This window comes from Panthera pardus, unplaced genomic scaffold (assembly GCF_024362965.1).
Source record: "Panthera pardus isolate Hobbes unplaced genomic scaffold, ASM2436296v1 HiC_scaffold_12, whole genome shotgun sequence".
Lineage (NCBI taxonomy): Eukaryota > Metazoa > Chordata > Mammalia > Carnivora > Felidae > Panthera > Panthera pardus.
This window is the reverse complement of record NW_026526677.1, coordinates 56,944,018-56,966,469: the sequence shown is the minus strand read 5'-3', so window position 1 is coordinate 56,966,469 and position 22,452 is coordinate 56,944,018. Positions and strand designations below refer to the sequence as shown.

At 50.7% G+C, this 22,452-nt stretch overlaps 1 protein-coding gene across 6 annotated transcripts in view; it reads right to left on the bottom strand.

Annotated features, from left to right (window-relative positions):
* P2RY6 (pyrimidinergic receptor P2Y6) overlaps positions 1 to 22,452 on the bottom strand; it is a 40,779-nt gene that overhangs the window by 5,732 nt on the left and 12,595 nt on the right. For 2 of the 6 annotated variants that reach the window (XM_019449745.2, XM_019449743.2), the window contains exons 2-3: positions 905 to 969; positions 110 to 171 (exon numbers count right to left, since the gene is read on the bottom strand). Coding sequence is in view for 1 of the 6 variants with exons in the window: in XM_019449747.2 (XP_019305292.2) it covers positions 110 to 171 (62 nt within the window). In the remaining 5 variants the exon portion in view is untranslated. Of the gene's footprint in view, positions 1 to 109; positions 172 to 904; positions 984 to 3,182; positions 4,877 to 22,452 lie in introns of those variants that run through there. The other 4 variants (XM_019449747.2, XM_019449748.2, XM_019449746.2 and 1 more) reach the window with 3 other exon arrangements.

Here is a 22,452-nt window from a genome sequence, read left to right as displayed (position 1 = left end):
TATCTGGGAGCCCAATCTGGGGTCCAGGGCAGTGAAGGCCCTGGTAACTCTTAATTAATCAACGTGAACAGTATCCACACACTGTGAACTGATGAAGGACAGTGCCCACCTCCTCAGACTGGACTCCACCTTCCAAAGCCATGGTTCTTCTTTTGGCTGCAATCTTCTTATCTGTAAAATGGGGGAAGGAGGTGATTCAGGAGTTCCTCTAAGCCTCCTTCTACTTGACTTGAGGCTACAAATGTCTGTCTAGCACACACTGGACCACAGCACCCTCTGGTGGCTAATGTGAAAACAGCTTCCCCAAAGGCAGACGGGCAAATGACTGAGGACCAACCAAATCTGTTGGTTTTTTTTTTAACTGATTTTATTTTTAAGTAATCTCTTCACCCAAAGTGGGGCTCAAACCCACAACCCCATGACCAAGAGTCATGCGCTCCACTGACTGAGCCAGCCAGGCGCCCCTACTGCTTGCTTTTTATAGAGAGGAAAATCCAGGCACAGCAAGAGGCAGTGATGGCTCAATCTTCCTCATTGAGTTAGAAGCAGAGCCAACCACCTGACTGAGAGGAGACAACTAAACATAGCCCATGGTCATGGAATGTAGAGGTTATAAACCCAACTTCAGAGCTAGGCAAGCCCGACATGGGGCTCATTCAAATCCTGGCTCCCCTACTTCTACGCTGTTCAACCCAAAGCATATCACTGGCCTTTTCTGGGTCTATGTTCTTATCAGTAAAACATGTCATAGGCCTGATATACAGTAGGTGCTTAATAAATGCCATGCCATGCTGTTGTATCCTACACGTAATGCCTCCATTCATCCCTTCAGGTGAGATTTTGGGGAAGCACAAGTGTCTTACGGGGTTCCCTGGTGAGGTAAGTCTGGCTTCTTGATACTTACCTCCCAACTGGCATGTCCACATTTACTGGTGCCCAGAGAGAACTCGCAACTTAAATCTAACGGACCTGAAAGACAAAGCCTTTGAGACAGTGAGTCAGATCATCCCCCTTCCTATTTATAGGTGGGAAAACTGAAGCTAAGGAAAAGATATGAAGTCCTGTAAATGTACACAGAGGGTGACAGAGGTTTGAGGCCAGAAGGTTCAAATCCCAGCTCTGCTACATGTGAGCCGTGGGGCCTTAGGCTCATTACTGAACTCCTGGGCCTTGGTTTCCCCATCTGTAAAATGGAGTAATAGAGTACCTGCCTCATAGGGTTGTTATGAAGATCAGTGCCTGGCACAGGGCAAGTGTTAGCTATTCTTGATGTGAATATACCTGCTAAGTCAAGTTATGAGATTTTTTTTTAATTATTATTCTTTTTTTTTTTTAATTTTGAGAGAGACAGAGCAGGGGAGGGGCAGAGAGAGGGAGAAAGAGAGAGAATCTCAAGCAGGCTCTGAATTGTCAGCACAGAGCCCGACATGGGGCTCAATTCTACGAACTGCAAGATCATGACCTGAGCCAAAATCAAGAGTCGTACGCTTAACTGACTGAGCCATCCAGGCCCCCAAGTTATAAGATTTTTAAAAGTTAAGCTAGAGCAAAACGTAACTACCCAAACTAATTTCTACCAACTTAAAATTTGATTCTGATGAAAATATTTTTCCCAGAGTCTGGGCAAATGCAAAATGAAGTTTGGATTCTCTAGTCTGTATCCCACATGCCATATTATCTTTAATTATGAAAAATTCTTTGTGGGGCTTCAGCCCATGTGCTAGCAGTGCCGGGTGCCCAGTTAGCCAGTTAGGCATGGGGGAAGCCACAGGAAGAAGCACGGGAGGACCCCCATTGTAGCCAGGAAGCCAAGATTAGTACAGGCAAGAGAAAGCTCATTTACCCATCTCTTCATTCATTTGTTCAGGCTATTCTTTCCTTTATGCATTCATTCTCCTGTTTTCACCTGCCAGGCATTTAATGCATACTTACTGCCTGCTGGATGCATGGGGGCACAGTACATAGATGTCGATGCACATAGATAGAGATATAGAAATTATTTATACACATACACACACACCTACACGTACATATACATATGCTAGTCTGCATGGGGAGACCAGTGTAAGCCACAGGATAGAAGAGACTTTTCAGAAGAGAACGAAGGATGGAGCATGACCCAGGTGGTTGAGGAGGAATTCCCTGGGTGGAGAGGGGTGTGAGGATCTCTGGGTGTCCCCAGGTGGGGAGGAAAGTAGAGCAGGCAGAGCTTGAGAGGAGAGCAGCCTTCTAGGGCAGGGTCATGGTGAGGAGGAAGAAACGGGTAGCAGGAACAGTGCTGTGCCTCTGAACTCTCTTTTGGGAGGCCTATTGTCCTCAGACACCACCCCAAGGGAAAGCCCTCGCCTCAGGTGACTGGAGGCTCCAGATATTTCCTGCTCTCCACTCCCTGGTAAGACTGGTCCTCTTGGAAGGAGGCAGAGGCTGCACAAGGAGATCCAGAGTGAAGCTTCAGGTCTGCTCCAAGAAAGGCAGGCATGGCTGCCACCCTGGCTCCCTCATACACTCTACCCTCTGATGACTACGAGAGGCAGGGGCTGGTCCCAGCAGAGGGCTCCCTTGGCCCCTGCCTCCCAGCAGCTGACACTGTCTCCCTCTAGCTCTCACAGATGTCATTTCTTGGGCCCTGAGCCCTGGGCCAGCTCAGGCCCCAGTGTCTTCCTGGGCTCCGGCCACACTGTCTCTGGTGGGGGGCTTTCTAGCAAGTGGGTCAGATTACAGCCTTCCCTGTATTCCTCTGCCCTTTGAAGAAAAGCTCAAACTCCTGACATTCAGGCTCCCTGTTGAGCCCTCCAACCTTATCAAGGTACCCCTGGTTGCTCCACTCTGCCCCTTCCTATCCTGCCACACTGTTCCTGAGACAATAAGACAGCCACACAACTATCCACAGTCAGAGACCTAGACTTCCTCTCGGGCCGTTCCATCTTTGTTGTTCCCTCTACACAAAGTGCCATTCATCACATGTCTGTTTGTCAAAACCCTAAGAGCGCATCCAGCTGCAGATCCAATCTTGCTTCTTCCTATCTGGTCCTCCAACTGGGTAGAGTCCCTTCTTCTGGTCCCCTCAATACCGTGGACCTCCTTTAGGTCAGCGCTGGGCCCAGCCTGCCTGCCCAAAGTCACAGTTCCTTGTGTCCAGCCCCCATGCCCCCCTCACATTGGCCCATAGCACCAACACTCACATGCAGCCTCCTGTCCCCGAAGCACCTTGGTGGCCTCAAATGCGTTGGAGCAAGGGGAGGCCAGACATGAGGCTCTCCACTCTCCTGCCCTCAACTCAGGCTGCAACACCTCCAAAGGAGCAGGCGGCTTCCTCTGTTTCCTGGCAGGGCTGTCTCTGACTGAAATAGCCCCTGCGGGGGCCACCCCCTCCCTGCCACCTCCAACACCAAGGTCTGGCGGAAACTGGGCCTCCAGGAGCAAGAAGGCGGAGAAAAGGTCTCCTTCCTGGAACCCTTCCCACCCAGCAGAAGGAAGAGGGTGATGAGGGGATAGAAAGGTGGGGGAGAACCAGAGGCTGCTGGTCAAAGGCCAGCCCCACAGCCCCAGCAGCTTCCTTTCTCCTCAGCCCTCTCTCAGTCTTCTCATCTGTCAAATGGGCATGTGGGTAATTAAAGAGTTTTTGGCTCCCCCTTTAGCTGTAACACCCAGAGTCACCTTGTAGTCACTCACTCCCCCATCCATCCCTCCTTTCTCCATTCAATAGCTCATTCACTGACCTATCCATCCCTCTACATGGTAATCTACTTATGCACTCACTTATTTGGTCACCTTCTCCCTCTCTCCTTCCCTCTCTTCCTTTTCTCCCAAACCATTATTGAACACCTACTGTATGCCCTCAGATCCTCCCACATACCTCCACTTCTCAGGCACTGTCTCCTGCATGGCAGGTCCAGAGCTCACCGGGAGTGACAGGTGTGGGTTGTGGGGATAGAGGTGATGCCCCTGAGAACTCATCTGAGTGAGATTCTCCCTGCCGGTGCCAAGCCCTCTTCCAGCCCCTCCTTACTCCCAAACCAAGACTCAGAGCTGTTAGGATGGACCAGAGGAGGTGAGGCGGCTTCTCATTGTTCCAAGGAGGACAGTTCCAGTAGCAGAGGCAGCATTTGCAGGGATGACTTGGAGGAGGTGGGCTTTGGTTGGGAGAAGCTGGGGTAACGAGAGGGGGACAAGTTCACGCAGGGAGAGAACACTGCCCTGGGTGCTTGAGGCCCAGGTTCTTGTTTACTTTGGCCCCTACCCACAAGCCCCTTCCCCTCTCTGAGCTTCCTTGGCAGGATGTGGTCATAGTGGCCACCAGCATGTTGTGAGGATGAACTGCCAGGGACAGGGAGGACCCTTTTTACCCTGGCAGGTGTGAGCACTGACCTCACACCCAAGCCCATTTTATAGACAGGGGGATTGAGGAACTGAGTTGGTCCCAAAACTTTGGGTCAAGCTGAGGAAATTCAGGTTTGAACTGCTGAGGAACACTTTGGTCAGTTGTGCAAGGATTGAGCACCTACTGCCTATTCAGGGCTGTGCTAAGAGGTTGCTTGTCCCAGCTGAAAGTGTGGACCTCCTGATCTGATTTTAGTGGTGCTAGAGCTCAGGAGGGCAAGGAGGCCTGGCCTTCGCCCAAAAACCAGTCCTTTGCTGCATTCCTAGGACAATCTCCAGTGGTCACTCCCGCCACAGTGTCTGCCCCAAGAATGGGAGGAGCCCTGAGGGCTTCCTGGGGGTGTCAGCCCCAGCGCAAGGCTTGGGTCCGAGTTCCTGCTACCGGGTTGGGGCCCAGGTGGGAGAGCTCAGGTCTCGGGGCTCATGGGAAGGAGTGACCTGGAATGGCTCCTGGAGAAGGCATGTCTGTTGCTGGGACTTAAAGGGCCAGGAGGACTTGGCCACATGAAGCGTGAAGAGAGCACCCTAGGCAGGAGGCATGCAGGCAGGGAATGAGCCTATCCTGTGGGAGAAATGAAGCATAATGTAGCAGGAGATGAGCTGTGTGAAGAAGGGCCCAGTTGGAGGCCTGAGGGGGCTGGCCCATTTAAAACCTCCAAGACAGAGCCCAAGTGCCCCTGCTCTGCTCTCAAGCCTGCCAGGGCTCCTAAGTCCAGCCTCAGCCCTTCCCCACCAGGCTTTCCAGCCCTGAGGCGTACATCTGTGCTATTTCCTCTGCCCGGGATGCCTTCCAAATAAGCCCTACTTATCCTTCCTGTAGTTTTCACGTCTGTAAAATGAGAATGATTACTGGTGCCTGCCACATAGGCTGTAGTAAGAAATAAACGAAACCATGCAGGTGAGGTGCCCTGGCACACAGTATGGACTCAATCAACATTTGTTAACTGAATGAATCAATTCCAGGCCAGCCTAAATGCCCCCACTTTGGGCTCCCTCAGCCCGTGGCACCATGCACCAATTCCTGGGTCCTCACCACCCGGTGTCATCTCCTAATAGTCTGCCCGCTGCCGGATGTTTTAGCTGCAGCCCTGGGTGGGCGGCAGGCGGTGGCAGTGGTTATTCTCTCCCTTATACAGATGAAAGAAGTAAGACTCAGGAGCAGTCAACGAGTTTCCCAAGGTGTCCCAGCCAGGTGACACTTCAATACTGTCTTTCTAACTCTACAAACCCCTTATCCATGGTTCCCCTGAAATCCATGCTTAGACGTCCAAGCCAGGAAATTCCCAGAGGATCGTCTCCCCTGCACTGAGGGCTTCTGGCCATGAGATGGTGCCAGCAGACTGCCTGGGCTGGCCAGTCTCAAGCCTTCTGACCACCGCCCTGGGGTGGGTGCTGTGTGGCAGGTCGGCACACAGCCAGGGCCTCCCTTCTGGGGCTGGCACTGAGCAACCTCAGGACTGGGTTCCCAGCCTCAGTTTCTCCTGACCCACTCCCCAGCCTTTCTCCTATTTGTTAGTCCCATATCCACTCATATCCTGTTCTCAGAGCCTCACCTGATCAATCTGGCTCACGGGAGCTAGTGGTGACATTGGCAGGGGGACAGGGCCAGTGTTCAGCCCTGTTCATCTGAGGTAGAGGCCTTGGGAGTGTTGCCCTGACACCAGGCATCCACCCACCCAGCTCCGTTCCAGGTACACCTTTGGCAGAAACATTGAAGTCCCTCACTCCATAGAGGGGACACACTCTGCCAGTTTCCTTTTGTCAGTTCAGGCAACACATGGGATCGGTTTGTGCCTGCAGCAGAAGCGATTCAGGATAGATGGAAGGAAGAACTGGCAAGGGTTGATGCTCCTTGGGTTGCTTGGATCCTATGGTCTCGGGATACCCTTTTAGCTGACTCTGCAGTTCCCTCCCCATCCCTGCTCCAAGGACCTCATATCTGGAAGGATGAGGAGGCCAGAGGCAGGAGCTGGAAGACTGAGTCACCACTTGCCAGCCAGCCAGGAACCAGCCCAGACCAGGCTGGATGTGGGAAGAGGCCTCCCAACCTTGGCCTGCCTGCCTGCTGGGAAACAAGGCCTGGAAACCCCCTTGCTTGGTCTCAGGCTTGTGAGTTTAGCAGCAAGGGCACAGGATGAGAAGGGTCAAGACCCAGCTTCCTTCCCCTGAGGAGTCAGACAGACTGGGATCCATCACCAACTCACTGTGTGACCTGGGGCGAGCCACCTACTCTCTCTGAGCCTGAGTCTCCATGTGATAAACAGGGCTAGTCCTGGTGCCTGCCTTACAGGGTCATTACATGCTCTGCCACAGTCACCAATCCAGCCCTGACCCAGCAGCATCCAGCCCGGGGCAGGAGTGCCCCCTGGAGCCTGCCTCAAGCCAGCCCGAGGCCAGGTTCCTGATGCCAGAGCTTCCTGGCATCCAGAGGATGGGGGGCAGGGGCAGTGCCCCCCAGTCCAGGTGGAGTTTTGGTCCCACCCGTGGTATTGGGCTGGCTGCAAAAGCAGGCAAATCTGGTAGGAAAAGGACACAGGGAGGGCAGGAAACTTGATTTCTCTTTTCTACTTCCCCTTTTCACCTCCTACTCAACAAGAATTAAAGTTGGAACTGAAACAGCCATTTTGAGTGCAAGGAAGGGGAAGCTTCGGGGAATTTGGGAGTTGAGGCTGCTTCCTTTAGTCTCTCTCTGGCCTCTGCCGGCTGAGCAAAGAGGGAACTTGCATCTCCTGCACCACTACTCTGAGCCAGACCCATCAGTGAGCTCATGTAATCCCCACCACAATCCAGACAGATGTTTTCATTGGGCACTGACTCCGCACCATCACTGTGCAAAATGCCACAGCCAATTTACCCTTCACATTTCCACCTCCACTTTACAGATGAGGAAGCTGAGGCTTGGCAAACTTAGCAAGAGGTTGTCTCTCGGGAATGTGAATGAAGAGGTCGAAAACCATGGTGACTTAGGCGGGCACAGGGCTGAGAAGGCACAGGGCAGCCTCGGGGCTGGGGAACTGGACGGGGCAGCCCCTGGCAGAAGGAGAGTCCATGGTGCCAGCTTTCTAAGTCCGTGCCCATGGGCTGCAGCACCTCCCACTGGGGGCTCTGGAAGATCCCAGCACCTTCCAATATGCCCTCTTCCCTGAAGCTAGTGTGAGAAGGTCTCTGTTCTTTGCCTGGACCCCCAGGCTGTCCCCCCACACACCTTTTTTTTTATCTCCCTGTAGAGGTGTGCCGCTTGGATTCCCTTTCAAGCAAGAACCTGCTGTTTACCTGCAAGGAGTGCAGCTGGCTGACAGCCTCTATTGGTGACTTTAGGACCCACCCGTCCTCCCAGATAACCAGGCTCCAGTGTTTTGGGGAAGAGATGGCCCAGATCCAGCTATCTGGCCCATCTTGCAGGCAGTCATTATTCTCCTCTGCAATTTCTTTCATCCAATTCCCACACACCCTCTCACGATGAAGGCCTCATCTCCTGTTTTTCTTTTGGGGGATCCCCTTTCCCCTCTTCAAGTCTTGACAATCTGGGGGTGCTGGATCTGTGACCTAGATCTGCCAATGAGAGAAGAGTGGGCTTCTCAGGCCCTATAACTGGCTCAGGGGTGGATGAGTGACCTTCCCTGGATGCCTCAGAGTCAATTTTGGAGATTTTGCTGGAACATTGGGAAGGAGGCAGATTTTCCACTGGGTTTGCAAAGCTGGTAGGAAGTGAGCCTGGAGCTTCTAGGGCCAGGTGAACTGTATGCCAGGAACTGTCCTATGCACGGATGATACTACCAGCAGAAAGGAGACCGTGCAAAATAAAACCAAGGATGGCAGAGCTGAGAACTGGGAACACACGGTTCCTGAGAACAACACTGAGCACCTGGTTCCCGCTATGCCTGAAGCTTTACCTTCCACTGGACTTTTTGACAGCTTGAGCTGATAAATTCCCTTTTTGCCTCAGTCCATTTGACCTAGGATTCTGTCACTTAAAATCAGGAGTCCTCCCTATAGACCTGCACTTCCCCCTCCACGTCTCCTCTCCTCTTTCCACATCCCATGTTCACAGGGTCAGCCCCAGAACCCTAACATCCTTTCAGGGGAGGCTGGAACTGGCCATGTACCTGAAGGCTACCAGCAGAGGGGCATGTAGGGACTGGAGGGCTGTCAGGTCAAGCCTGATCCCCATGGGGGCTGCCAGGGAAGCCCCCCAATTCATTTCCCATGAGGGAAGCCCCTCCTCCAGCAGCTCCTGGAGTAACCACTGTGTCATTTCAGTAGCTCCTGGGCAGGAGTGTGGAAAGCTAGAAATCCAGCTTCTAGTCCTAGATTCATCACCCACTTGCTGTGTGACCCTGAGGAGGTCACTACACCTCCCCAAGCCTCACCTTGCCGAGCTACTTCACTGTAGCTGTGTAGTTTCTTGGCCACTAAGCTATGTGCTTTTACTGCAAAATCTCATTTGCTTTTACAACAGCCCTGCATGGTGGGTTGCATTATCCACATTTACAGATGAAGAAATAGGCTTCGAGAAGGCTGGTGGCTTGCCCAAGGTGACATGGCGAGGAGTGGTGAGCCAGGACTAGGACACAGATCTGAATAATGATAAAGGCTGTGCTCAGGAAGAGAGGCAACGTTCCTCTGTGTAAAAACCAAGACCAGAGAGATTAGGAACTTGCCCAAGGTGCACAGTAAATCTACCATGCCACCTTGCCTCTCAGGAACACAGTGGCCTGAGAGAGGACACAGAAACGGGGGCCAAGAGTCAGGGCAGAAAAGAAGACCAGCCTGATTGTCAAGGTCAGTCAGACTCCCTCCCTTCTTTAACTTTGTTAGGAATCGGGGACAAGGTCTGCTTTGCCTTTGCCAACACAGGCTCTAGCTCCCAAGAGGCACTGGGAAATATTGAAGCCTAGTCTGTAAAGGTGAGCCACAAGGCACCGTCCTTGGTGCTGTCTGGCTCAATTAAAAAAAAAATCTTTGTTTCGGTTGATGACAGGGAAGCCTGGTCGGGGGGAATGAAGGTAATGGCTGCATGAGTAGCACCTCTGCACCTACCTGGGTCCCCCAGCCTTCAGTTGTCAGGAAGGGCAGACCACCTCCACTGCCTTAGTGTTTGTTGTACGTTATGGTTCTGCCCATTTCACAGATGGACACTGAGGCCCCAAAGGTAGGTGGCTCTGTCCACAAATCTCACAGGTAGGGTCTGGGTATGGAGGAAGTCCAGAGAACCTCTCAACTCCCATGAAAGGCAGCTCCCTTTTCCCGGCCCTGCTCTAACCATCCCCAGCACCCAAGTCCACCTGGCAGAGAGAGGAGACCCAAGTGGACCCCAGAACCCAGTGTGTCAATGACAGGGCTCTGAATTGTAGACTCTCAGGGCCAGAGAGGCCTTAAGGGAATCTGACCCAGAGCTCTCCCCAGCCCCTCAGAGAAGGAGGCTCTCTGAAGCCTCTTTGACAGGACTTGTCTGGCCTCCATTTGCATATTTCCCATGACAGGGAACTCACTCCATCTCTCCTAGGCCGCTACACTCCACCATGAGAAAGCTCTCTGGAAGACGTGCTTCATCACACCAAGCCCTGAGATCTGCTCCTAGTCACTACTTTCCTTCCCCAGTCTGTCCTGCCTCTGGGGTCACAGAGCTCAGCTGCCCCCAAATCCCTGGGCACTGCAGAAGTTGTCCCAAGACTATTCACGAGCTGGTCTTCATTCCCATTGGCCAAATCCAGTGCTCATGTCCAGGCCCAGGAAACCTAGCGATGGAGCTCATAAACCAGACATGAGGCCAGAGAGCCATGACCATTTCCAAATCTGAAGACAAAACCCTCTGCTTGGAGCACAGTCTCTTCTTACCATTTTGGGAAGATAAAACTGAGGTCTCCCCCGCAGCCTTAGAATCTTGCCAAGTGGTCTTCAGTCCTCTAGAATGTCTTCCACCAAACCCCAAATCCTCACCCTCAAATGTCAAGCATGTAGCACTGGGGCCTCATTTGTGCCCGACCTAGTGTGGGAGGAGCTGTGCTTTGTAGGTATCTGAGGGGTGACCTGGGATGAGGAAATCAAAGGCAGGGCAACTGCCTGGCTCTGAATGTAATGTGGGAGGTCAGCGGTGACACAGGCAGTTCCTGCCGCAGAGTGCATTGTTGTACGTGGCATGTGTATGAGGAACACGGGACAGACCTCAGCTCCTTCAGGTGGCCACGCAAACATACACGTTCTAGATGAGGCCTTCCCCTACCACACTAGCTAACATTGTAACCTCCCACCTTACACACGCACACTTCCTACTGCCCTTCTCCACTGTATTTTTCTCCATGGTATTTACCATCTTCTAACCCAATATTTTATTTGTTTGCTATTGTCTGCCTCCTCCCATCAGAACATAAACTCCACCAGGGCAGGCGTTTTTATGTTTTATTCACTACTGCATCTCCAGGGCTTAGGATGGTACCTGACACATAGAAGGTACTCAGTGACAAATTGTTGGATGGATGGATTTCTAGGGGTGACTCAAGAATATCTACACAGAGCGGACTTGGGGTGGAAATCTGATTGGGGGCATATGGAACTAGGCTTGACATTATGCTTGTATTGCAAACTACAGTTTGTACTTAGAGTATGTTTACTGGAGATTAGAGGCTGATAGAGACTTCAAAGCCACCCATTGGGCCGCCTCTATCTGGCTGTGTATATGAGAATCAGGCTGTGAATAGTCCCAGCTGAGAAGGGTGAACGGGACATGGCCTGGTGGTGCTGGGCTGCCTGTCTCTTCCTCCTGCCCTGTGTGAGGTCTTCCCTGGTACTTTCCCCACCACTCCCACACTGGCCCTGTCCCATCCTGCTGTCCTCCCAGAGCCTCTCAGTCTGCAACCATCTCTCCCTTGGCACTGGGGCCTCTAATATGAAGGCCTCCAGAACCCTGGGCTAGCATCTTCCTAGCCCCTCTCCTTTCCCTTGCCAGCCTGGAGCTCTAGTGCATGACCCGGGGCTCCTGTGAACACAACCAGTCCGTTTGTATCCCTTGTTCTTGGCACCAACAGACCACTTAGTCCTGCCCTGTGGGGTTGAGGACGTGACTCAGCAGAGAGCCCTGAGGGCCCTGAGACCCCCACCAACTGGGTCACCACCCCACTTGGCTGAGTCCCCAAACTTCTGCCTGTCTTGAAGCGGTCCCTCTCCCATCTCTTCCAAGCCTCTGCCCCATCTTTCTTGTCAGTCCTATCCTCCACTCCAACAGCCCTCAACTCCTCCTTCAAAGCAAAGTGTACCCTTTCAGAGGGGCCTCCTTCAACTTCCTGGCCACCTAAAGAGCCTTGAATCTGTTCCTGGGTCTCCCCTTTCCCCCTGGACCCCAGGAGACCTCCTGCAGTGCGGATCCCACCCTCTGCCCAAAGCTTCCGCTCAGCCCACAACACTCCCCATCCTCTGGTCCTCCAGCTGTGCTTCCTCCTTCACAGTCCAGCCTGTCCAAGAGTCCTCTGCCTCCCATCCTCCCACTCTGCCCTCATTTCTCGCAGCCCTACAGTCTGCCCAGGGCAGGGCAGACCAGAGCAGGGAGCCTTGGGGCCAGCTCAGGGAAGGGTGGTGGGCACCCTATCTTTCTAGGTGAGGCTGGTGAGATGGGACCATGGGAACCAGTGACCGTTTGATCTCTATCCGAAGGAAATCTCAGGGGTGACCTTGACATGACAGGCCCTGGGAAAAAAACAGGTCGCTGTGAGGTCATTTCAGTTTGACACTCCCCGACCCCTGGTGCAGGGCTGGGGGTGGGAGTAGGGGGTGGGGAGGGAGCTGTTTCTGTGGCTTCCAGGAATAGGCCCGGACTCTGCTGGGAATCTGGGTTGGGGTCCAGGGCGGGAAGTGGCACCTCCAGAACATCTGTTTAGGTGGCAGCTGGGGGATTCTGGTGGGGGGTAAATGAGGGAACTGACACTTTGCAGCACTCACAACATGGGTTTGCAGAAACATCACAGAGTAGTAGGGGCTGTTGATAAGGGAGCAGGTGAGGGTGGCAGGCAAAAGCTCTCCAAGCTACCCCAGTGACATGCCTGGTCATAGGAGATCCAAGGATCCACTGTGGAACAGGTCTCTGCTCAGAGATCCCTGGAAAACCCAGATTTCTTCAAACCTGGTTAATTCCAGTTCTCCCATATGGTCCCATACACGCCCCCCCGCCCCCCCCCCCCCCACCTATCCACCCCCCAGTGTAAGTGAAATCCAACTGCCCGTTCCTGGCATCTGCACCCCTGTGCCACACATCACCACTCCCTCTGCAAAGCTTGGCACTTTGCAGGCCTGGTTTCTGTCCTGGCTCTACGGCTCCCAAGCAGTGATTTCACCTCTCTGAGTTTCAGTGTCTTTAATTATAAGGTAGAGACAATAGCACCCACCTCACAGCATTGTTGGGGCTCAACAACGGATCTAGAACAACCAGCCCAGTATCTGGAGCAAGTGGGTATTCACTCAGTGGGGCTTTATTTTTATTACTTATAATTTTATCACAGACCAGCTGAGAAACGGCTTCACTTGCAGCCTTTGCTTATTCATTCATTCATTCTTTCATTCATTCACTCTTTTGACATGCGTTTTCAGGAAGCCTTACAATGTACAGGGACTTCACTGGGCTCTGGTCCCTATCCTTTTTTTTTTTAATTTTTTTTTTAACGTTTATTTATTTTTGAGACAGAGAGAGACAGAGCATGAACGGGGGAGGGTCAGAGAGAGAGGGAGACACAGAATCTGAAACAGGCTCCAGGCTCTGAGCAGTCAGCACAGAGCCCGACGCGGGGCTCGAACTCACATACCGCAAGATCGTGACCTGAGCCGAAGTCGGATGCTTAACCGACTGAGCCACCCAGGCACCCCTGGTCCCTATCCTTGAGGAGGCCCAGCTGGTGGAAAAGACAGATGAAGGGGTCTCCAGGAAGACAGAGGAGGCCCTTATGCCTGCCTAGGGTATCAAGGAAGGATCCCTGGAGGAGGTGATTCTTTGTTGGAATGTGGACAAGGAAGGGGAGGGTGTTTCTGGCAGAGAGGCCTGCTGGAGATATGAGGGCACAAGGTACCTGCAAACGTTTGTGTTTGCAGGAGGTGAGGCTGGGAGGCCATCAGAGGCAGGTATCAACAGTTCTCAAACGTGAGGCTACAAATTTGGCCTTTGTACAGTGGGTGCCAGCCAAGGAGCCCTCAATGGTTTATAAAGCAGGGTAGAGGTGTGATCAAATTTGAGATTTAGGAGGTCCCTCGTGCTGCTGGATGGAGGATGGACTGGATGCGGTGAGAGTCCAAGTCAGAGACAGTAGGGCACAAAGTGGGGCCTTGGCTCCAGGGCTAGTGTGGTAGGGCCAAATCAGGGGCCTTGAATGCTAGGCTCACTGCAGCCTTCTGCCCCTCTTCTACATAGCCCTCCACAAGCCCTGACAGCCAGAGTACTAGAAAGACAGATTGGAAAGTGGGCAGTTTGCCAGTGATGCCCTGGTCCAGTCCTCAGGTCACAGCCAGGAATCTGAGCCCTAGAGCAGACAAGAGGATGGCCTACAGCCCTTGAGTGAGTCCACGGGGGCCTTGTGCCCCTCTACCCTCTTCCCAAGGCTGCTGCTTCAGTCTGACTCCTCTCCTGGGGAAGCAAGGATGTGGCTCTGGTAGATGAAGAGTCCAGAAGGATAACTGGCTCCACCTGCTAGGCCCATGTAGGCCCTCTCCTCTCCAACTGAGGAGGGGAGCCCTCAGAGCTTCCTGAGTTCTCTCTTCTCCCTCACACCCATTTTTCAGCTGAGGAAATTGAGACCCAGAGAAGAGAGGCATTCGGCTCCTGCGATAAACACAGCTCTCTGGACCTTGAGGCGGGTGTCAGGTGTGGGAGATGGAATAGCTGGGTCCTAGCCCTGGCCCTGCCACTGGGCAGCTGGATTCCTGATTCTTTTTTTTTTTCTTTAAGTTTATTTATTTATTTTGAGAGCGAGAGCGAGAAAGAGCGTAAGCAGGGGAGGGGCAGAGAGAGGGGGAGAGAGGATCCCAAGGAGGCTCTGCACTGGCAGTGCACAGCCTGACGTGGGGCTCGAATTCATGAACCATGAGATCATGACCTGAGCAGAGATCAAGAGTTGGACACTTAACCGACTGAGCCACCCAGGCGCCCCGTGAATTCATGATTCTTGAGGAGACTCGGCTGGTGAGGGGTAGAGCTCCTACAGCACAAGCTTCTGGCCCTGGCCTGGCCCTTGTGGGCGGCACTGCTCCCAGGGCACACTCCCCTTCCACACCAGCCTGTGTCTCTGCAAGGCACGGCTGAGGAGGACAAAACAGGAAGAAACCACGTACCGTCTGCTCCAGGGAACCGTGGGCCTCGGCTGGTCCCTTCTCTGGGCCAGACCCCACCCTGCCCAAGGGAGTCAGATGATCTCATCAGCACAGCTCAGCCAGGCCAGGCCCCTGTCCTCAGCCCCACCAGCTCTCCCAGCGTGGGGTTGGTGAAGAGGCCTGGCTCCGGTCCCTGGAGCCTGTTGACATAACCAAGCCTCCTGAGTGTCTGGGCTTGTGTTTGACCTAGACCCTCCCCAGGGAAGGGGGTGGACCGGGGGGAGGATAGGGGGCTGCACGGGTGTGCAGTGTCAGGTGCCTGCCATCCTCCGGTCTCACCCAGAGAGACCAGTGGGGCCGCGCGCGCCCATTGCCACTCCCCTAGTGGGAAAACTGAGGCCCCACTTGAAATCAATCACCGAGCCCTGTTTGTGTTCCATCCTTACATCTGTCAAACTGTGCCCTTGTCTCATCCTGTGGTCCCTGCCACAGCCTAGACCACATCCACCCAAAGCTCTGTCTTCCATCTCCCCAGCCAGTCCATCTTCTTTTTGCAACCAGAGGGATCTTTGTTCGGCAAAAGTCTGACCTCATCACTCCCCTGCCTGAGCATTTTGCGGCACCCTGGGGACTGAGGATAAAGGCAAACCAGGGCCCTGCTGACATCTCTGTTCTCAGCACTCACCCTTGTCCCTTGTGCACAACCTGCAAGGCCAGGAGCTACTTTTAGTTCCTGGAACCAGCCATGCCTTTAGTCTCCACTCCGTGTTCCTTCTGCCGCTGGATGGCCCTTTCTTCATCTCTGCAGCTGGCACACTCCCGCTGTTAGCTCAATGACAGGGGAGATCCATGTCCTGCCCTCAGGAGCTCAGTGTAGACAAGGGACCTGAAGACCCATAATCCGAGGCAGGCATCAGTGCACCAGAGTCCTGCAGGAGCCCAGGCGGGGAGGGATGGTCTGCAGGGAGGGGAGGCTCAGTGGGGGAGGCAGCAATGGAAAGGCCAAGTGCACATGGAGGCACAGGCATCTCTGGCAGAGGGAAGAGTAAGGGCTGAGGCTGGGTAAGGCGTGTTGAAGAACACAGCCAGAGCTGCCAATATACCAGCAAATGTGGTTGGAAAAGAGGCCCAAACTAATGCTACTAGTAATACAATTACTGAACACTTACTGTGTGCCAGATGTACAACACTCCAATCCTCACAATGGCTCTGGGAGGTAGGACTGGTATTGTCTCCATTTAATACCTCAAGTGGGAAAACTAAGGCACAGAGATGTCAGTTAGCTAACTTACCCAAGGTAGCACAAGTAGAAAGAACAGCTACTGGGCTAGGAACCCAGGCAGTGTGGCTCCAGAAGCACACATTCTAAGCTCCTACAATACAGAAGGACTGGGATAGGGAGGTTCTCAGGCGGCAGGGGAATTTAGCTCCTCCGCTCTCTGCCCAACCTTCTTGGGACCCAACTTGCCTGGGCTCACCCTCACACTAGTCACAGGGCCCCATAAGTGCTGTCTCCTTCTGGGGAAGGAAGTCTTCAGGGACCAACTAAAAGGATTCCTTCTAATTCTCCCACTGGTTCCCATGGGAAGTCTGAGGCCAGGGATGCCCTTTTAAGCACAGCCTCCTAACCACAGCTGCCCATCAGCTTCCCAGAACTCTTCTGGGGAGGAACGCTTGCCTGTCAAGCATCTCTTGCCATGGGGAGCTCCCTCCCTCACTGCATGGTAATCTTGTCCATTCAAAGTGGGTGCCTGGCCCCGAGCCGATCAGCTAGAGCATCCATACAGACCCCTTACCAGTGATTGGTTTAGAGGAAACCAATTAAAGTTTGTTCCAGGAATTTTGGTGGAACCAGCATGAAAGGTTTTCTCCCTTTTCCTCTAGGATTATTAGCTGTAAGGGCCATGGAAGCCTGGTGCTTCTAGAAAGAACGTGGGTGAGAATGTAGGAAGCAAGTAGGAAGTCAGGAGAAAGGATATAAAAAGAGAGCGCTGATGACATGACGGCACCGGTAGATTTAGCCATGCCTGGTCTAGGTCTACCTTCGACTTTTTCTTTACATTAACTAATCCTTTTCTTGCTTAAACTACTTACATCTGTCACTTGCAGTCAAAGCCTCTCTGACCCATATGACACCACAAGCACAGGCAACAAAAGAAAAAAATAGATAAACTGAATTTCATCGAAATTTAAAACTTTTGTGCGTCAAAGGACACTATCAACAGAGTGAAAAGGCAGCCCATAGAATGGGAGAAAAGATTTGCAAATCATATATCTGATAAAGGACTAATATCCAAAATACACAAAGAACTTCCACAACTCAAGAGCAACAACAACAACATGACAACCTAATTCCAAAAATGGCAAAAGACTTGAATAGACATTTCTCTTAAGAAGATATACAAATGGCCAACAAGTACATGAAAAGATGCTGAAATCACTAACCATTAAGGAGAATCGCCTCACCTCACACTCATTAGGATGGCTATTATCCAAAACCAGGAAATAGCACGTGTTGGTGTGGATATAGAGATATTGGAACCCTTGTGCATTGCTGGTGGCAATGTAAAATGGTGCAATTCAAAAAAAAAAGCCCATAGAATTGCCGTAAGATCCAGCAGTTTTACCCCCAGGTAAAAATAATTGAAACTTACTTTTAAACAGACTCAAACAGATTATTTATACACCGACGTTTATAGCAGCATTATTCACAATAGTCAAAGGTAGAAACAACCTAAATGTTCGTCAATGGAAGAATGGATAAACAGACAGCGGTATATCCATACCAGAGAATACTATTCAGCCTTAAAAAAGGAGATTCTGATACATGTTATAACGTGGATGAACCTTGAAAACATTATGCTGAGCAAAATAAGCCAGATACAAAAGGACAAATACTGTATGAGTCCACCTATGAGAGGTACCTAAAATAGTTAAATTCATAGAGACAGAAAGTAGTATAGCGGTTACTTGGGGCTGGGGGAGGGAGAAATGGGGAGTTATTATTTAGTGGGTAGGGGGCTTCAGTTTGGAATGATAAAAAGTTCTGGAGATGGACAGTAGTGAGGATTACACAATGCTGTAAATGTATTTAATGCCACTGAACTATACATTCAAAAAGGGTTAAAACGGTAACTTTTATGTGTGGTGTAAGAAACATATTTTTTGTCTTTGCCCCTGATTCCTGACACAAAGCTCCTACCTTCCTTGGAATTTCCTGAGTCATAGGAGCATCTTTTGTTCTAATGATTGACTCTTGGCAGGCCCCTGAATGATTTCAGGATGGGGGCTAGTTGCCAGAAAGAACAAACCTTGATTAGAAGCTTGGAACTTTCAGTCCTGCTCCCTAACCTCCAGGGAAAGAAGAGGGGCTGGAGGTTGGGTTCAATTGCCAATGACCAAAATAATGTAAGCAATCATGCCTATGTAATGATGTCCCCCCTAAAAAAAAAGCTCCAAAACTTGGAGAGCTTCCAAGTTTGGTGAAGACATCAAAGTGCTGGTGAAGGGTGCCTGGGTGGCTCAGTCAGTTAAATGTCTGACTTCAGCTCAGGTCATGATTTTACAGTTCATGAGTTTGAGCCCCGCATCAGGCTCTGTGCTGATGGCTCAGAGCCTGGAGCCTGCTTTGGATTCTGGGCCTCCCTCTCTCTCTGGCCCTCCCCGACGTGTACTCTGTCTCTCAAAAATAAATTAAAAACGTTTAAAAAATTAGAAACAAAAACAAAGTCTGGGAAGATGGTGCCACTTACGTCATACCTCACCCTATGCATCTCTTCCATTTGGCTGTTCATGAGTTGTATCCTTTATAATAATCTGGTAATAGTTAAATAAAGTGTTTTCTTGAGTTCTGTGAGCCGTTCTAGCAAATTATCAAACCTGAGAAGGGAGTCATAGGAACTCCTGAGTTCTAGACAGTCAATCAGAAGCATGGGAGGTCCAGGACTTGTGACTGGCATCTGAATGGCGGGGGGTGGGAGGCAGGCTTGTCCTGTGGGACTGAACCCTTCACCTAAGTGCTAATCCTCAGAGTTGGTGTCAGAATTGGTTGGCATCATGAGGGGAAAAACCTACATGTTTGGTGATGCCTTCCTCTGGGACAAAGGTCAGGCAGGCTGACTGTCCATTATGAAAGATTCAAGTTGCCTCTGGTCTAGGCTCCTTTCCTGTAATGGAACTCACCGTGTGTGCAGGTGTTATTTGGCCTTCTTTCTAGTGCCTTGTGGCAACTGGGGCTTGACAAACTGGTGCTGATACTGATATTCTCCCTGGTTCTATTGCCGAGGAACAAAGTTCTTTGTCTAGAACCAGGAGTCTTAGGTCTTCTGCCAGCATCCATTAAAATGTAGTAGGCTAACTTGTTAGCTTCGATGTGTGGTAAACTCACAAGCCCTTCATGGTTCTTGATACTTACTACCTGCATCAGAATCTCAGGTGGGAAATATAGGATATTTGTGTTCTTGACAATTTATTATGATAGCCAACTCAGGCTTGTAGGAATCTTGCCATAGAGTGAAACCTTGGAAGAGTTGATTTTCTTTCTTTCTTTTTTTTCCCCCAGATTTTATTTATTTTTTGAGAGAGAGAGTGAGCAGGGGAGGGGCAGAGAGAGAGAGAGAGAGAGAGAGAGGGAGAGAGAGAGAATCCTAAGCAGGTTCCACAATGTCAGCACAGACCCTGACGTGGGGCTCAAACTCATGAACCTGAGATCACAACCTGAGCTGAAATCAAGAGTCAGAGGTTTAACCAACTGAGCCACCCAGGCGCCCCAAGAGTTGGTTTTCCTAAGGAACTGGCACTTTCTTCTTCTGGGAGGCTGCTTCTCCCTTCTTGTTCCAGCACCCAGAAAGCTCAGGGTCGAATTTCCCTGTGCTTATATCTTAGCATCAACATTGGTCTCAACCTTCTGTGCAACTTGTGGGTTCCTGCTTCTGTTTCCCAAAAAATTAATATATAATCTACCTACTGTAAAATTCACCCTTTTAAAGTGTACAGGTCAGTGGCTTTTAGTATATTCATGAGATTGTACAACGATCTCTACTATCTAATTTCAGAACATTTTCCTTACCATAAAAGAAATCTTGTACCCATTAGCACTTGCTTTCCATTCCTCCCCCTCCATCTTGTGGAAATTACTTACTTATTTTCAGTATTTATGGATTTGCCCATTCTAGATACTTCATGTAAACGGGATCATAGAATATGTACCATTTTGTTTCTGGCTTATTTCACTTAGCATAATGTCTTTAAGGTTCATACATGTTGTATCATGGATCAGAATTTCATTTTTTACAGGCGAATAATATTCCGTTGTAGGGATATACCATGTTTTGTTTATCCATTCATCAATTGACAAACATTTGGGTTGTTTCTGCTTTTTTGGCTATTATGAATAACACAGCTATGAACATTTCTGTATAAGTTTTTGCATAGATACACGTTTTCAATTTTCTTGGATATATACCTAAGAGAGGAATTGTTGGGTCTTATAGTAACTCTATGTTTAAATTTTTGAGAAATTCCCAAACTGTTTTCCAAAGTGGCTGCACCATTTCACATTCCCACCAGCAATGTATGAGAGTTCCAATCTCCCCACATCCTCCCCAACGCTTGCTATTGTCTGTCTTTTCCAGGATAGCCATCCTAAAGGGTGTAAGGTGGTATTATATTGTGATTTTGATTTATATTTCCCTAACTACTCCTTTTCTATGTTGTTGTTCACCTTTTACCATTTTATTTTATGTATTTCCGACTGGAAGCCTGACATCTTTTGTAGAACAAGTACCCCCATGGAGTAGGAGAGTCATAGCCTTCAGGGCTAGACTGTCCCCAATTTGACTATTAGCTGTATGATCTTGAACAAGTTTGACAACACTCTGAGTCTCAGTTTCCCCACTTACTAAACTTAAGTTACAGTATTCACCTTTCATAGTTGTTGTTACTGTAAAGATAGATCTACAATAAAGCTGTGGTGTAGGCCTGGCACAAAGTGAGTCCTCAGTGAATCTCACTAAGGCTGGGAGTCTGACAGGGAGGTTTCTGAGACCCAGGATGGGGGCTGTTGGATTTTAACCTATCATGTGCTTTATTCCAGGAACTTTTTATCACAGAGGCATTTCAGGTTACCTCACACACTGGCCCCTCTGAGTCTCTATATCCCCGTTGTGACATGAGAAATGAGGCTGTGTCCCATCACGTCAAATGCTGGCAAATCTGTAGGGTTCATCCTAACATCTTTCAAGTTTTGTCTCTCACTCAACCATCAGACTAGCTGCAGCCTAAAGGAGTATCTCCTCCCTCGGATGAAGGGCTTTCCAGTGTGAAGAGGGAAGTGAACTGAAACTTGTTGAGGACCTACAGTAATGTTATGTGCATTATCTTATTTGTCACTCCATGAGTCGGTCAGGTATGCTCTATCATCCCATTTCACAATGGGGAAACTGAAATTCCAAGAAGTTAAATAACTCATCTGAGATGACACAGCCAGCAAATGCTGGTGCCGGGATTCAAACCCAGCTCTGATTTCAACATCTGATTTCTTTTCCCCTGTACAGAGGGTTCCTCCCCCCAACCTCTGCCCCCCAGTAGGAGGTGCTCAGGAAACTTCACTGACCTGAATGGCTGGTTCTCAACCCACTGGCTTGACAGCGACAATGTCATCCCTTTGAGCTGAGATCTGCCTCCTAGACACCACAGGTCAGCTCTCTCTTGGGGACACAGCACAGCCCTCACTCTGTCCCGAGCCCCCAAAACCAGTCCTGCGTGGGGAGTCAGGATGCCAGGCTCTGCCCCTACTACCACAGACTTAGCCCACCCAGGCCTCAGCTTTCATCCCAAGCTGGCTAAGCAGAAGGCTGGATCCGCTCGCTCCAGGGTCCCTGGCGTCCAGCACGGGGCTGGGCACAGATGCTGCAGACCTAGCCTAGGCCATCTCCACAGACCCACAGCTGCATCTTGCATTGGCCTGCCCTCCCACAGGAGTCGTTAGTGACAGGACCAGCTCTAGGGAAGGGGGAATAGGAGGATATCTCCGTATGCCCAGGCCAGGTTTCTGGCCTTTACTAGACATGCCAACAGTCAGAGAGGAAGAGTCAGAACTGTACCCACCCCAAACTGAAATAGAAACCCATTTTAGAGACAAATGCGGAAATGGCCCCAGGACCAGAGGGGTGGGGTAGAGTGTCATTGGGGAGGACTCTGGAGACACAGCTTCCTGAGAGTCTTGACTGGCTGCTGCTACAGTGAGCACCGTTCACCAGGCTCTGCCAACTCATCCCTCCTCCAGGGAGGACAAATTAGAATCCCAGGTCCCACACTTGAACTTCTCTGAACCTTAGCGTCCTCGACGGCAAAATGGGGATAACAATAATCTTGGCTGCATTTGTCAGCTCAATCTAAGTGACCGAAGCACCTAGCACATAGTAGGTGCTCAATAAATGGTAGCCATTGTTATTATCACTTAACTTTCTCTTTCAGCTCAATGTTGACCGAGTGATCTATTCATTTGTTCTTTCATTCATTTATCTATCCAGCCATCCCCACTAGGTGGGTCACAATAGTTAAGAATAAAGCTTCTGGAGTTAGGTGGGAGTTGAAACCCCAGAAATGCCACTAATTGGCTGAGTAACTCTGGAAAAGCCATTTTTCCTCACCAAGTCTTCATTTCCTTGCCTGTAAAATGGGAATAATAAGAGTACCTCTGGAGGGTGCGGGAATGTCGTGAAGGGTCATTGGGACAATGATGTGGACAGAGTCTTGGAAGGAAAAGTGGGTAGCAGGTGAGCCACA